Raw genomic sequence first — 13,990 nt, 5'->3', positions numbered from 1 at the left:
TCCCACTCCCTGCCTTTTCCCCATAGCGCTCGTTTTTATTTCCCACTCCAGGTAATTCTCCAACTCCCTTTTGAAGGCCTTGATTGAACCTGCCTTTGCCACACCCTGAGGTAGAGTATTTCAGATCTTAACCACGTGCTTCGTAAAAATGCTTCTCCACATGTCACCGCTGTTTTCTTTCAGCGTCTGGTTCTAATCCCTTCTGCCAATTGGAGCAGTTCCCCCTTTTCTGCCAAATCCAGACCCCTCATCGCTTTGGAAGATATGAAGGTTTCTTGTGAGATTATTGAGAGGTATCGGAAAGGTTAACAGAATTTGTTACAGATGGTATGAGAAAACCCGCTAAAAATGTGACGTTTCACTGCTTGCGTAGTTGAGAATTTGAAATAAAAAAACTAAGGGAAAGATGTCAAACTACAATAAGTACAAAGCTGAAGCAGCAACTACAATGGACTGCTGATTTATGAAGCTAGGACACATTTGCAACTTGCAACCATTATAATTATAGAATTATAACAGCAAAATTATTTACTGCAAAGTCCTCCATTTCCTTGGTTGAAGATCATAGAGTAAGGCGACTGAAGGGGATGAGCAATGATGGGACCTCTTAAAACAGAATAGCTAGGATGCCACTAGAGAAGTTTTACATAATCTCAATCCTTAATAAACTAACTTAAGTATAGAAAGTGTACTGGGTAATCATTATTAACCATTAAACCTGTATTTTAGGACATAGCAGTGATAATCATGTAAACTCTAGCTACAAGCAGTGGCCACAATGTATGATGGGATTTTGGCTAGCTAACTTGCCCATGTTGGTGAGCAGATTACATAGTGGACGTAAACAAGTTTTATCAGTGGTCCCTAATATCCTCTGAAACTATCCATGAAGTGAAGAGGAAGATGGTTATGATATTCTGTCCCTCTGAAACAATCCATGGAGTAAAGAGGGTGCCAGTTCTGCCACTGTGTCCCTAATGAACAATGGGTGGACAGGATGTTAGGATGGGGAAAACAACTTAAAATGGACATAAAACCTTTGGTAAACAACAGGTGACAGGATGAGGCTTAATCATGGGTTGATCGCAATTTTATTGGATAAGCTTGAACATGACAGCTTCAGGGATTGGATCGCGTCCAAATGAGAACACGCATGAAGAGACTCAAAAACAGCTTCTTCCCCACTGTTACCAGACTCCTAAATGACCCTCTTATGGACTGACCTCATTAACACTACACCCTGTATGCTTCATCCGATGCCTGTGTTTATGTAGTTACATTGTATATGTTGTGTTGCCCTATTATGTATTTTCTTTTATTCCTTTTTCTTCCCATGTACTTAATGATCTGTTGAGCTGCTCGCAGAAAAATACTTTTCACTGTACCTCGGTACACGTGACAATAAACCAATCCAATCCAAATGGGGTGGGCTATTGATTTGTGGAAATTGTATAATTGATGTGTTTTTATCAGTGTTCAGCAGATCAATCTTGGCAATATCCATCTGTCGTGTACACAAAACCAAGTTTGGGATAATAAAGAGGCCTCTTATCCAAGATTGTGGTGTGTCTGCTCTGTTTATTAAGCCAAGGCCTAACAATGAGGGACGAACCCCACGTTAAGGCTGGCTCAATACTCAGGCCTTGGAAAACGCTCCTACAGTGACAAACAAAATGAACATTTAAAATTAGTTGCAGGAGAAAAACAGGACTTCAAATGTTCAATTTTTATTTTAAAACTGGCTTGCTCATAATGTCACTTCATGTGTTCTAACTACAGTTAATATAGTGATTCTGGATCAAAATGCACATGTGTGTAACAAAGGGTTCTGATAAAATGCCCACACTTGTCATTTTTACCAGAGATTATAGAGTGACTGATAGTACTTTATTTTTGATTTGCTGAAAGGCAAGATATAACATTGTTTAAGTTGCACCAAAGGGATGCCAACGTATAAAAACATACTAGTCAATACTATGGAACAGTATTATTTAACCCTGATTCTTCAGTATTACTGTACAATAACCAGCATTATTCCAAATTTGTTTACCTCCTGAAGCTATAGAAAATAATTTGTACAGCAAAGTTGTGGAAGCAAAGCAGTTCAATTAATCTTAGACATTCAAACCCCTAATTTAAATCAGAAAACACAAATTAAACTATGAATGAATTACACAATGCAAGCAAATCTTCAATAATGTGGATAATTTATTAGTTACAGAAGGAAAAATTTACTGATATATTTACATAGTGCAATGTATGCCTTTTTAATTACTGAATTATGTACATTACAATGCAATGCAGTGTGCTGTCATTTCATGCACAGAACAGATCACCCTCCATATAACTAATTTTCCAATCTTTACTTTGCACCTCATCAGTTTTGATTCATATTTTAAAAATAACTTGAGACAATAAAATACAACGGTATTAATTGTATTTCTTAATTAACAAAGCAAGAGGCACATTACTGAAGGTTAACAATCTCAGTTTTCTCTGCCTCTTTGAAGGAAACACATTCGCATGACATAATTTACAGGATTGATTAGGCAAATCTGGTTAACATTTCCATCTCTCTCACTTACAATTCCTTGGGCATTAGAAGCCTAATAAATCCTGTACTCACCGAGATGCAAATCTGGGAGTGTATGCAAAAAAAATATTTATGTCTCACAATCTTTTGCTATTCAAAACACATGAAAAAAAAACCTGGTTCCTAGTGACTGGAATATGAGGAGGATCCACTGGATTATCCACGCACTATGAATGTATAAATTGCAGATAACCACTGTTTGAAATTTAACTTGGATGGTATTTTAAGTTAGTTTAAAACCATCACCTTGATGGAATATACTTCCTTCTTTTTGAAGTGTTAATATAATGTAGGATTTAAGATAGTTCAGGACATCAGTTAACATTAAAAAGGAACCAAATTATTTGAGAACAAAGGTAACCAATTTATTTTGAAAGTTGCTTTGCTTAATATTAGTTCTTTATTAAGGGTTAAATACAAGAGTTTGTTCAAAAGTCGCCCCCGTTTTGTATACCAATTGTCCTATTTTCGGTATAAATTTACAAATGTAATTAACTATTTCAAACAAAAAGATAAAGGTTAAAAATATTTTCCCAAAAGTTTCAACAGCACCAGGGGGTTGCTACAGATCAAGTTCAACACCACCTACTGGTGCTACCAGGAAGTACAGCCTTCCAAGCACATCAAAATGTGGAATCAGCAAACACCATCTGTAAAACATCACCATACACCAGTAGCATTTTTCCCATCATTTCTATAAAACAACAAAGTTTCATTGTGAAAATGTTTTCTTCTTTGCATTAGTGAATGACAGAATCACCAGTCAGGGGCTCCGTGCCAATTTGAATGTGATGCAACATTCAATCCAATCTGGTTTCGTCATAAACCATCTGAAAATTTCGCTCACAGATGTGCAACTTTGCATCACCCAATGTAGAAAACAACACTTGTAGGGATTAGCTTGCATTAGTCAAGAAATGTCAATAAAGAAAACCTGCAGTTGGTTAATGCACACTTCATTTAAGCCCTGCAACTCTGTAATAAAAGCATAATTTCTTTACACAGAGTACTGCACCGAGCAAACATTTTTTAGCGAGTAAATATTCAAGCGGAACCGAAGATCGGATAATTAATTGTTAATGACATTAAAAATATGCTTCCTCTGTGCATTTTAAAAGTGCTGCCATCAATTAAATGTCAAATAAATTTGCACGATGATCATGATGCAAGTAAAGTCACAGGTATAATTTCCCCGGTCAAATGTATATGAATTCTGCTAAAGAAATGTCAGCTTAAATGGATATGGGCTACTCATTTCTTAAACTTTTGAATGTAGGGTACATTTTCAAATGCTATTAATTAAGACACAAAAATATATTACCTCAGTAACTAGATTCACAAAGATAATCCATTGAGCAATTACTCAAGTTACTGCAGTTTTTGTTTAAGTGACAGCACCACAGGTAACGTGTGCAACTATACATGTAAAGGGTTCCAAAGTTGAAGTTTTGTAGAAAAACACACCTAACTTGCATCCTCAGAAATTGCAAGCCTGATCAGATAAAAAGGAACCACTAGTCAATTAACTATATAATCACTTTTTATTGTTCACGTTTCTGGAAACCTATGTAGCAAAGTTCTATAAGGAAAATATTGAAAAGAATTTTGCTTGGTCACCTCATTTAAAATTAATAGCATTTTCTAGTACTGCCCCATGCACGCACAAGGGCATACTTATATATTTAATAAATATAAACATTTCACATTGTTTCAGGTTAAGTCCCATTTGGGCGGGTTGGTTGAAGAAATGGGAATTTAGAATTTGAGATTAGAGCACTGCATAACATCCACTTATCCCATTTAATCAACTTTCTAAATAAAAGCCAAGTTGACACTAATCTAATCCTGCCACAAGAAAATTCCAGGTCAATGTCCATCATGAACCAGTAATGCTCTTTTTACAGCCAGTAATGGTCAACAGTTTTATTATATACAAGTCTGGTTACATGCATCTTTATCAGTTTCAAGCTATTGCACATAACTGGATACCATTGGACATTGAAGATGAAAAGCAGTTTGTACAAGGAGCAGATCCCTCAAGAACACCATCATTGCTATTTGAATTCCTTGCGGACAGAAAGTTTAAAAATCAGTCAAATTAAACTCTGCTATAAAACTACTGCCACGTGAGACTGAATGTGGTAAATAGAACTACTGGCTTTTCTCCACCAACAAATTTTACATTTTCCCAAAGATTCCAAAAGGACTTTCATACACCATCTAAAAAAAACATTTATTTTACGATTCAAAATACACTAAACAATTTGGGTCAATGGAGGACAGATTTTGAGATGGTACAAAACTTGCTAACTAACATGTGATTTTGTGACGTATCTATACAATTGCTAATTCAGGTAATAAATCAGTGAAAGATTGAAGTGACACGGTTACAAAGAGCAAGTTCTTAATTTAATTGTTCCTATACATGTTTTAAGTGTTCCTGAGGTTGTTGATGTATTGTTTTGTTTACAGTAACCCTCTGGGTAGACTCGAATGATTGCTGACAAAAAGGTTTTGTATGGTTAGGCATTTATTACATGCTCTGAAATTTGATTGAAACGGCGATGGAGGTTTTTTTTTTGAATCACATGCTTACAAGCAAAATTTGAATATTGCTTTGATCAAATCAAATGTTAAGAAAATGGTACGTTAATATGACTGAAGACCAAAATAAATTCAGAGGGACAAACAAATCAAATGAATTAATTCTTTAATGTATTAAAGAAACTTCCAATTATTTTACGGTTTGTACATACGGATTTTACACTTCAGGCTTGGGGGGTGGGCGGGGGGGGGAGGGGGGAGGGATATATATACCAGATAGTTAATCTAGTTAACCTTGAATGGGGGCGCAGTGGTTTAACGGCTGCTTTTGTTTCAATGCAAAAATTGACAAAACTATTTTTGTAATCCCACGAGTCTACCTGAAATAAACGTAGTTCTATAAACGAGCTGCTGGTAGGATATCACAGTGGCGCAGTGGTTACCACTGTTGCCTCACGGCACCAAAGGGCCGGGTCACTGTCCATGTTGAGTTTGCACATTCTCCCGTGTCTGCGTAGGTCTCACCCCCACAACCCAAAAAGATGTGCAGTGTAGGTGGATTGGCCACGCTAGATTGCCCCTTAATTGATAAGAAAAAGAATTGGGTACTCTAAAGTTTAAAAAAAAAAAAAAAGAGCTGCTGGTCCGGGTTCCAGAATTAGTAGGTCTGGCTCTCTGATTCTGCAGGCTGAGAACCTTCACTCTCTGTTGTTGCATCCATCTGTTCCACTGTATCTAGTTCTTCTATGTCACTTTGCCCATTATGATCTTCCTCTGTACTATCAATATTTTTGCCAAGCTGCAATGTTTCCAGTGTTTTTTGTGCTTCTGATACCCAATCATCAATTCTGCTGCTAAAAGTTACCACAATGGCAACAGGGTCAGGGGTATAATCTTCATCTTCCTCCTCTTCATCATCATCATCGTCATCATCTTCCTCCTCCTCAAGCATGTCTGGTACAAGAGTGCTGGTGGTGCTTATCATGGAGGAATTAAGAACATCCCTGCAGCTACCATCAAGGGATCCTGTCTCGGTGCTCTGCTGAGAGGCCCATTCTAATATATCGTCGGTTTTCCCTTCTTCCTTGTCAGAACTGGAGGCTTTTGCAGCAAGGGCTGTCTGACCCGCAGAAGGGCTAGTGATTAGGATTGGTTTGTTGGCACTCCCTATGACTGCTGGCAAACTTGAAGACTTATCCATAACAGTGGTCGCACTTGGTGTGGATTTCTCACTCTCAGAACATTCAGGTGCATCAGTGGCCTCTACCATATTTCGCCAATTTGTTTCTAAATTTAAAAAAAACGCATTTTAAAATGATGAAATTACATTTTTGGCGGTACATAAAAAAAGGCAACAGTGCAAGAAATCCTATAAATTCTTGAGGATGGTGACATTCTAAAATTACTTTTCGTTCAATTCTCAAAGACGGTGCACCTTAACATATATTATGGAAATGAAATGAATAACAAGACAATAAATTAGCTGTTTTCACAGTACACAAAATTTCCTACAACTATTATACATCATACAATACTAGAAAGCCAAGGTGAATCCAAATGGCTATTTTATTTTAAATGGCTGATAAAGACTCCAAGGCACTAATCCTAAAGACAGGGATAAACCTGCTAGATATAATCCCAGAAGATATCCACGATTTAATGTTGCCCCTGTGGCTCAATATAAAAGTGCAATAAAAAAAAACATGAATGGTCTTGTAAACTAATCTGTACAAATTTTTACCACTATTCAAACTCAACCACACATTCCAATCACTCTTTTACATGCCACATTTGGGAATGGAAGCTGCAATACAGGCTTAAAAACAGAAAATGCTGGAAATACTCAAGTCAAGCAGAATCAGTGGAGAGATAAGAGAGTTAATGGTTCTTCATCAGGCCAGTTTTAATTTCAGATTTCCAAAATCTGAGTCCTTTGTTTTTGAGTCACTGCAATATAGATCGGTTCCAAGACAACTCAGGCATAACAAATTTGCCTTTATTAACATAAAGTAAAATTCAAATATGTATTAGAACGATAAGCACACAAAAGAGAAGTAGGCCACTCGGCGCCTCGAGGCTGCTCCACTCTTCAATAAGATCATGGCTGATTGATTTATGACTTGTAAATAAATAAAAAAATCAAGATCAATCAAAATTTTGCTAATGAAGACTTTTTCAGCATAGTTAATCGATGCCTTTTAAAAAAAATTTGGGATTAACATTTAATGTTGAAGTCGATAAACGGCTGCCACCTCCGAACAAACCCCAACACCAATCCTCTCAGGGCGAACATAATTTTCTCAAACCTGCGAAACACAGCCATGTCGCTAACCCATACCCCCTCGATTTCCTCAGAATCCCTCCATGCTAATAAGATCCATCTCCGCAAGGAGGCAAAGGCCAAAATGTCAGCCTCTCTCGCCTCTTGGACCCCCGGGTCTTCCGACACTCCAAAAATCGCCACTTCTGGACTTGGTGCCACCTTTGTCTTTAGTACAGTGGACATGACATCAACAAATCCTTGACAAAACGCCCTAAGCTTTGGGGCAGCACGGTAGCATTGTGGATAGCACAATTGCTTCACAGCTCCAGGGTCCCAGGTTCGATTCCGGCTTGGGTCACTGTCTGTGCGGAGTCTGCACATCCTCCCAGTGTGTGCGTGGGTTTCCTCCGGGTGCTCCGGTTTCCTCCCACAGTCCAAAGATGTGCAGGTTAGGTGGATTGGCCATGATAAATTGCCCTTAGTGTCCTAAATTGCCCTTAGTGTTGGGTGGGGTTACTGGGTTATGGGGATAGGGTGGAGGTGTTGACCTTGGGTAGGGTGCTCTTTCCAAGAGCCGGTGCAGACTCGATGGGCCGAATGGCCTCCTCCTGCACTGTAAATTCTATGACATTCCCAGAACATGTGAACAGGATTTGCGGGCCCTCCCACATGCTGCCCAGACCAGTCCTCTACCCCAAAAGACCTAGAATCATAGAATTTACAGTGCAGAAGGAGGCCATTCGGCCCATCGAGTCTGCACCGGCTCTTGGAAAGAGCACCCTACCCAAGGTCAACACCGCCACCCTATCCCCATAACCCACTAACCCCACCCAACACCAAGGGCAATTTATCATGGCCAATCCACCTAACCTGCACATCTTTGTACTGTGGGAGGAAACCGGAGCTCCCGGAGGAAACCCACGCACACACGGGGAGGATGTGCAGACTCCGCACAGACAGTGACCCAAGCTGGAATCGAACCTGGGACCCTGGAGCTGTGAAGCAATTGTGCTATCCACAAGGCTACCGTGCTGCCCATTCGGGCCACCGTCATGTGTGTCCGGTGAACCACCTTGAATTGTATCAGGCTGAGCCTGGCATATGATGAAGACGTGTTGACTCTGCCCAGAGCATCCTCCTACAGACCCGCCTCTAACTCTTTTTCCAACTCATCTTCCCATTTACGCTTTATCTCATCTAACTGGGTTTCCTCCTACTCTAGAAGTTCTTTATAGATTTCCGATACCTTCCCGTCCCCACCCCTGTTCTAGAGACTACCTTATCCTGCATCACCTGTGGCGTTGGAAGCGGAAAGATCGAAACCTGCCTTCGCACAAAATCTCTTACCTGCAGATATCGAAACCCATTCCCTTCCAGCAATTCAAACTCCTCTTCCAGATCCTCCAAACAGGGAAAGCTCCCATCAATAATTAGATCCCCCAGTCTCTCAATCCCTGCTCTCTGCCATCTCCAAAACACCCCATCCAACCTCCCCAGGCCAAACCGGTGATTACCACGAACTGGAGCCCACACTGACGCTCCCTCCAACGCCCATATGCTTCTGCCACTGTCCCCAAACTCTCAGGGCCACCACTACCACCGGGCTTGTGGAATATCTGGCCAGTGAGAACGGCAGAGGAGCCGTTACCAACGCCCCCAACCTTGTGCCCTTACATGAGGCCGCCTCAACCCGCTCCTACACCGACCCCCCCCCCCCCCCCCACCCACTTCTTAATCATGGCTATATTTGCCACCCAGTAATAGTTCCTAAAGTTCGGCAGTGTCACACCCCGCCGCCCCCCCCCGCCCCACCCCGGCCCCGCTCCAGCAGCACTTTCCTTACTCGCAGGGTTCTACCCACCCACATTCACCTGCTTAAAAAAGGCCTTATAGAATAGGGAGGCACTGGAAAATAAACAAAAATCTCGGGAGAACCGTCATCTTTACGGTCTGTACCCTCCCCGCCAGTGACAACGGGAGCATGTCCCACCTCCGAAAGTCCTCCTTCATTTGCTCAACCAACCAGGCCAAATTTAATTTGTGTAGCTGCTCCCATCCCAGTGCTACCTGAATACCCAAGTAACGAAAGTTCCCTCCCACCACTTTAAACGCCAACTCCCCCAGTCTCCTCTCCTGCCCCCCTGCTGCCCGGCCCATGTTCAATTTGACTGGGTGCATAATTGATCCAAAAATTGATTGCTTACCATATTCCTTCTCATTCACTTCAGAAATGGGCTCAGATATTACACTGCAGAATGAAATTGCACTTGCTGCAGAAGGGTTGCGAGAATGGCCCATGTGCGGCACCTTTCTGGTGTGCTTCAAGGCCTCCTCAGCTTGTTCTTGTTCCAAAGCGGTCACCATATCACGGTATGCCTTACGGGCCTCCTCAGTTAATGCCACCAACTTATTAAATAAGCTCTAAATATGGAAATTAAACAACCATTTATTTGAGATCATGTTGTCTATCAAAAAGCCTTCAGACACTGCATTACACCAGGGTGATAAAAGATAAAATCACAAATTACATGGTCACATGGAGGCTTACATTAACACTTCAATGAAGCTGCTGAGAAAATCCCCGAGATGCCACATTCCAGGGGCCAGTTCAGGTACACTGAGGGAGAATTCAGAATGCTCCCCAAAAACAGACCAGGGGGGGGAATACAAGCGGGGTGGGGGGCAGGGAGGGGTAGAAGAGATCACAAGCCGAGCCAGAGGGCGGCAGAATGTAAATAGGGGAAATTAAGGGAAGGAAAAAACAAACCTTTCTGTATTGTACAGCGAATAAACACGGCCAATAACGGTTTATAAATTTGAAAATGCCAATAAAAAGATTTCAATTAAAAAAAAAAATTCAGAATGCCCAATTCACCTAACAAGCACGTCTTTTGGGACTTGTAGGAGGAAACTGGAGCACCTGGAGGAAACCCATGCAGACACGGGGAAAACCTGCAGACTCCGCACAGACAGTGACCCCGTACAGACAGTGACCCAAGTCGGGAAACGAACCTGGGACTCTGGCGCTATGAAGCAACAGTGCTAATTACTGTGCTACCATGCCGTCCATGGTTCACTGAAGATACTTTAACAGCCAATAATCCTACCTTTCCATGATATGTAAAGCTAATTTCCCTGGGTTGAGAGAAGGTGGCTGAGTTTAGTAAGGGAGTTATAGAACATGGGGCCAGGGTGGTTGAACATAAATACAAGCTATCCTACAGTTGAATAAAGGGCTAGAAAGGGAGGAATGGTGAGCTTTGGAGATGTGGGTTTCAGGGATAGAGGAGGTTGTAGATAAAGGAAGAGTAAAGGCATGAAGGGAATTAAGTACATGGGCAGCACAGTTGCTTCACAGCTACAGGGTCCCAGGTTTGATTCCTGGCTTGGGTCACTATCTGTGTGGAATCTGCACATTCTTCTCGCCTCTGTGGTAGTTTCCTCCGGGTGCTGCGGTTTCCTCCCACAATCCAAAGATGCGCAGGTTAGGTGGATTGGTCTTGTTAAATTGCCCTTCTTGTCGAAAATGATTGAGTGGGGTTGCTGGGTTACGGGGATAGGGTGGAGGTGTGGGCTTGGATAGGGTGCTCTTTCCAAGAGCCGGTGCAGGCTAGATAGGCTGAATGGCCTCCTACTGCACTGTAAATTCTATGATTCTATGAAGTACAATAATGAGAATATTTAGAGTGTTGGAAGGGCTGGGATACAATGGTGCGATGGTGAGCTTGGTGTGGGATAGGATACAGAGTTATGGGGAGGTGAAATTTAAACAGCATAAAGGTGGGAAGGTTGGCTAGGAGAACACTCAAAAGTTGAATCCAGGAGCGACAAAGGCATGGACTAGAGTTTCAGAAAAACATAGGCTAAGGCAGGAGTGGAGATGAGTGATGTTATGACAACGGGTCTTTCCAATGTTTAAGAGCAGGAAATTGTGGTTCATCCAAAACCATTTACTAGTCAAATGTTCCACAGCATAGATTGGAAATCAGTGTGACTTGGATTGTTGTGGGTGAGGATTTCTGCAGTTTAAAACAGTGCCAGAAGATTAGCTAATTTTTAATGTTCCAATTTTAAGAACAAAGGTTTGAACAAACCCTGCAAATTATTGACCATCAGTTTAAAGTTTTATGAAAAACATTAGTATATTAAAATAATATTTAAAGCACATGAAATTAAAAGGGTGCCATTCTAAGCCAATGGAGGATTTTGTTTTAAAAAGCGTGTCATTCAAACAAATGTGAATCATTAAAAAAATTTAAGGATCTTATTGGTTGGGAGTAATAAGACAGATATGAAGAAAAGGTCCAAAAAGATGTCTCTCAACTTTCGTGAAGCTAGAGTTCAGGCTCGAGACAAATGAAGTAATAAACCAAACAACAAATTGGTCAAATAATAAAAAACAAGTATAGGAATAAACCCAAGAAGCTCAAATTGGACACCTGTAATCAGTGGAACATTTAGACAGTGATTTTCAAAGTGGGGGTCGCGACCCGCAGATGGGTCGCAAGATGGTGTAGAATGGGTTGCCAAAAGGTCACCAAAATAATCCCAAAGATCGGCTGGCCATTTTTTCTGTTTTCTCTCGAGGTAAATTTTCACTGCAGTGCAGTATATAACCACTGATGTAGAAGCCGCTGCCATGGACTGCCTTGCCTCTCTGGGCCACAGTGTAGTTGGGGCAGTTTTCAACCAGTGACCTGTAAAATTCTCTTTGAGTGGCTTCTCCTGCTACTGTGTTCAGCTTCGGGGTCTGGATGATTTCTTGAGTTCAGTGTGTCACCAATAAACCCCGTGCGTCCTTCATTATTCTCTCAGTTAACCAGGACATACAGCCTCCTCCACCTCTCCAAACCCCTTTGTCCACTCCTTCCATCTCTGAATTGCCACTCCACATCGGGGCTCCTGTCCTTCAAAAACGCTTCATTCTTCCAAACACCTAGCCCGCCGCTATCCACCCCCCCTTCCCAGGCACTTGTCCAAGATCCGTCGCTGCCGTGTGGCTACATGGACTCCATCAGCTAAATTGGTTCCTGCAACTCCCACTGACCGTGGAGGTGTCTTGACGTGCGGCTGAAGGCTATTGCTAATCGGGAATTGGCAATTGTAATTAAGTGCGCACTTCACACATCCCAAGTGAATCCCCATGGGTGGGCGTGCCATGTAGCATGTGGGGCTCATTGACTAGCATCTCAATCATACCTTGATGCATGGTCACTGCTTGAACACTGCGGGAGGCAGCACCACAGACACAACAGCCAACCTCCGAACACCCAGGTGAAGGATTCCAGCCCTGGGCACATGTCCACGGCCAGTTGTCTCAGGTGGGGGGCATGGGATTGGTGATCGGCCTGCATCGCAGAACAAAGAGCCGAAGGCACATTCTGATTGTGGTGAGGGTATTTTAATACTTTTCGTACAAGTGCACACCACTATCCTAATGGTGCTGCCCCACTATCCCCACCCTCCTTTGCCCCTCCCCCAAACACCCCACAATGCCCCCTCCCTTTCAACGCACACTCCACCCCTTACACCCACCCCCCATCTACCCTTGCCGGAGGACCCCGGCACATGCCGCCCTATTCCTAGTGCTCTCCGCAAGGCGTGGCCTCACCAGAGGGGTTGAACTCGGGGGAGCTGGTGGCCACTGTGCCACTCCATGGTTCCAGGTTGCCACCCAGCACCCCCTCCTCCCGGTTGGTGCCCATAGGGCCCTGGGGTATCTCGGGATGGAGGAGCCGCAGATCGAGTCTCGGCTGCCCCTGCATCATCTGGCTCTGCCAGCCCTGCGGCTCCCCGTGGTCTGCACCACGGTGTCGACGCACTTGCTGATGCTCTTCCGTGATTGGGCCATGCTCTGCAGTGCCTTGGCAATGCCCACCTGCGACTGGGATGAGCTTCGCATTGCCTTGGCCATTCTAATCTGAGAGCGGGAAATGTCCCGCAGCACCTCATCAAGGTCAGCCTGGTACGGGGTCACTTCCTTACCTTATTGGACAGTCTACCGAGGCTCTCGGCCTGGCCGACACTGCCTGCGCAACGCCTTGGACACATCCACTAATGCTGCTTACGTTGTGCACCAGGCTCTCCACTGCGGTTGCCACCCTAGCAGTGTTGGCCTCGGTGCTACGCATTTCCAGCAACAGCTCCTGCATCCGTAGCCTCTGGGACCCCTCCAATCGGCTATGGACAAGCTGGAGTGTCGCTGTCATGTCCCTCTGTATATCATGGCCGCGCCATAACATCTGCATCAGCTCTGGGTAAGCCTACTCCAGAGGCTTAGCATCTGGCTGGAACCCAGCTGGGTCCTGGGATCCAGGAGCCCTCCGTCTGCTGTCTCGCATGGTCGTTACTGCCTCCACCTGATGTGCGTTGGCGACTGTGTGGTGCTCGCCAGTCTGTTCTTCAGAAGCCTGTCCACTAACATTGCCCACCGAAGTGGGTGTATCTGCACTGGTGGAGGGTAGGGATGACAGATGTGATGGCATCCTCGGAGCTCTTCTCAGAGGTGGTCTCATGGGAGGGGGCCACCCATGATGGGCCGGTGCCATCACACGTGGTCAGTGGGAGGGATGGGTCAATCTATATGGCAA

At 43.3% G+C, this 13,990-nt stretch overlaps 1 protein-coding gene across 1 annotated transcript in view; it reads right to left on the bottom strand.

Moving 5' to 3' along the window:
• Positions 1 to 2,190: 2,190 nt before the first annotated feature.
• The window catches only part of secisbp2l (SECIS binding protein 2-like), a 121,834-nt gene continuing 110,034 nt past the window's right edge, over positions 2,191 to 13,990 (bottom strand). The window contains exons 17-18 of the mRNA XM_072470250.1: positions 9,605 to 9,821; positions 2,191 to 6,424 (exon numbers count right to left, since the gene is read on the bottom strand). Of these exons, the coding sequence (XP_072326351.1) occupies positions 5,796 to 6,424; positions 9,605 to 9,821 (846 nt within the window). The 3' untranslated portion in view covers positions 2,191 to 5,795. The remainder of the gene's footprint in view (positions 6,425 to 9,604; positions 9,822 to 13,990) is intronic.

The sequence above is a fragment of the Scyliorhinus torazame genome, chromosome 12, assembly GCF_047496885.1.
Source record: "Scyliorhinus torazame isolate Kashiwa2021f chromosome 12, sScyTor2.1, whole genome shotgun sequence".
NCBI classification, from domain to species: domain Eukaryota; kingdom Metazoa; phylum Chordata; class Chondrichthyes; order Carcharhiniformes; family Scyliorhinidae; genus Scyliorhinus; species Scyliorhinus torazame.
The sequence above is the reverse complement of the archived record's forward strand: the minus strand, read 5'-3'. Positions and strand labels throughout refer to the sequence as shown.